Genomic DNA, 2,075 nt, shown 5'->3' on the forward strand with positions numbered 1-2,075 from the left:
ATATATGAATACTTTGCTATATAAAATTTACAACAATATGAACCAACCAGTAACCCCAAAGCTCCCAGGCACTTAACCACCAAACAAAGATTGCACATGGAGGGACCCATGGCTCTAGCCACATGGGTAGCAGATGATGGCCTGGTTGGACATCAGTGAGAGGAGAGGCCCTTGGACCTGTGAAGGCTCATTGCCCCAGGGTAGGAGAATGCCAGGTCAGGAAAGTGGGAGTCAGTGGATTAGTGAGCAGGGGGAGGGGAATGGGTTAGGGGGTTTATAGAGGGGACCTGAGGAAAGGGGATAGCATTTGAAATGTAAATAAAGAAAATATCTAATAAAAATAATTAAAAATAAATAAATAAAATTTAGGCATTACCATTCCAGTGTTAAACTTGTCCCCACATAGAGAATGTGGAATTCTTATATGAATGATCAAGTATTATTCTTCATTAGAAGAAAAACACATTAAATAAAGGTGTGTCTATTTATATAATAAACACTTAGAATTTACTTGGAGTAGGAGTGAGTTCATTTATTTTAAGGTTTATTTTTGCCCTAAGACAATTAGAAACATAAGAAGCAGAAGATTAATCTATTCACAAAATCATACAGCATAAAAATGCCTAAGTGATGATTCAAGATCAGAAATTGAAAGATAGAGCAAAAATTGAAAGCAGAAGACAATAGCTTGATGAAAGGAGATGCACAGAAATAAAAAGAGCAAGAGAAAGTAAAAAGGATGATAAGCATTGAACAATCTGTATATTCAGTTAGTGTAGTAAATGCTAAATCTTAAATAACAAATATGCAACATATTTATATTTTGCAATGTGGTTTTATTAAAAAATTAGTGTATTTTACACAGTTTACCTTGCAGAGCTATAAATAGATATAAAGCATCAGAAAAAGGAAAAGAATGAGTGGCAGAATTCAAATATTAAACTACTTCACTCAAGAATTTTTCCATAAATATTACAGGTTAACATCATACTCTTAAGTAAAAAGGAATCAAACAAGCTGCACAGCCTTGGTTCCTGCTAACTACGATCTTCACAGACTTTTTAGCAACTGCTTTCATGTCATCTCCTCAAGAAGCAATTTTCCCAGAGAGCATGGGCACAGTTTGCAATGACACCCATGGTAATTTCATCCTCCGTGGCTTCTCTGACAAGCCATGTTTAGAGAAGGTACTTTTTGGGGTAATTTTGGTCTTTTATTGTTTGACTCTTGCTGGAAATACAATCATAATTTTTGTTTCCTTGAAGGACCCAAAACTGCAGATCCCAATGTACTTCTTCCTTTCCAACCTTTCCTTATTAGATATTTGTTTCACAAGCAGCTGTGTTCCTCAGATGTTGGTTAATTTGAGAAGTCCAAAGAAAACTATCACCTATAGTGGCTGTGCCACTCAGCTCTACATCTTCCTGTGGCTTGGTGCCACTGAATGTGTCCTTCTTGTTGTCATGGCTGTGGACCGCTATGTGGCAGTGTGCCATCCTCTGAGATACGTAACTGTCATGCACCCTAAAGTCTGTCTGCAGCTGGCTGTCCTTGCTTGGGGTTCTGGCTTGGTTCAGTCTCTGATCCAATCTACTGCTACCCTCAAGTTGCCCTTTTGCTCTCAGAGGGTAGTAGATGACATTGTGTGTGAAGTTCCAGCCCTGATTCAGCTCTCCAGTGCAGATACTACCTACAATGAAGTGCAGATGTCCATATCCAGTGTTATCCTCCTAGTGTTACCCTTGGCCATCATTCTTTCCTCCTATGGTGCTATTGTGAAATCTGTGCTGAAGATAAAGTTACCTGCAGGGCAGAGAAAAGCATTTGGCACCTGTACTTCTCACCTTCTTGTAGTTTCCCTGTTCTATGGTACTGTCACAGGTGTCTATCTTCAACCTAAGACTCACTATGCTCATGAATGGGGCAAGTTTCTCACTCTTTTCTACACTGTAATAACTCCAACTCTTAACCCTCTCATTTATACATTGAAGAACAAGGAAGTAAAAGAAGCAGTGATAAGACTGTGGTGGAAGACTTGGATTTCCACAAAGATAACTAAAGATGCTGGCATATGA

General features: G+C 38.7%; 1 protein-coding gene across 1 annotated transcript; it reads left to right on the forward strand.

Annotated features, from left to right (window-relative positions):
• The first annotated feature begins 1,112 nt into the window (after window positions 1–1,112).
• LOC127669307 (olfactory receptor 2H2-like) lies at window positions 1,113–2,075 on the forward strand. The gene has a single exon (XM_052163137.1). It carries the CDS (start codon window positions 1,113–1,115, stop codon window positions 2,073–2,075), a length of 963 nt encoding a protein of 320 aa, XP_052019097.1.

The sequence above is a fragment of the Apodemus sylvaticus genome, chromosome 19 (assembly GCF_947179515.1).
Source record: "Apodemus sylvaticus chromosome 19, mApoSyl1.1, whole genome shotgun sequence".
Taxonomy (NCBI): Eukaryota; Metazoa; Chordata; class Mammalia; order Rodentia; family Muridae; genus Apodemus; species Apodemus sylvaticus.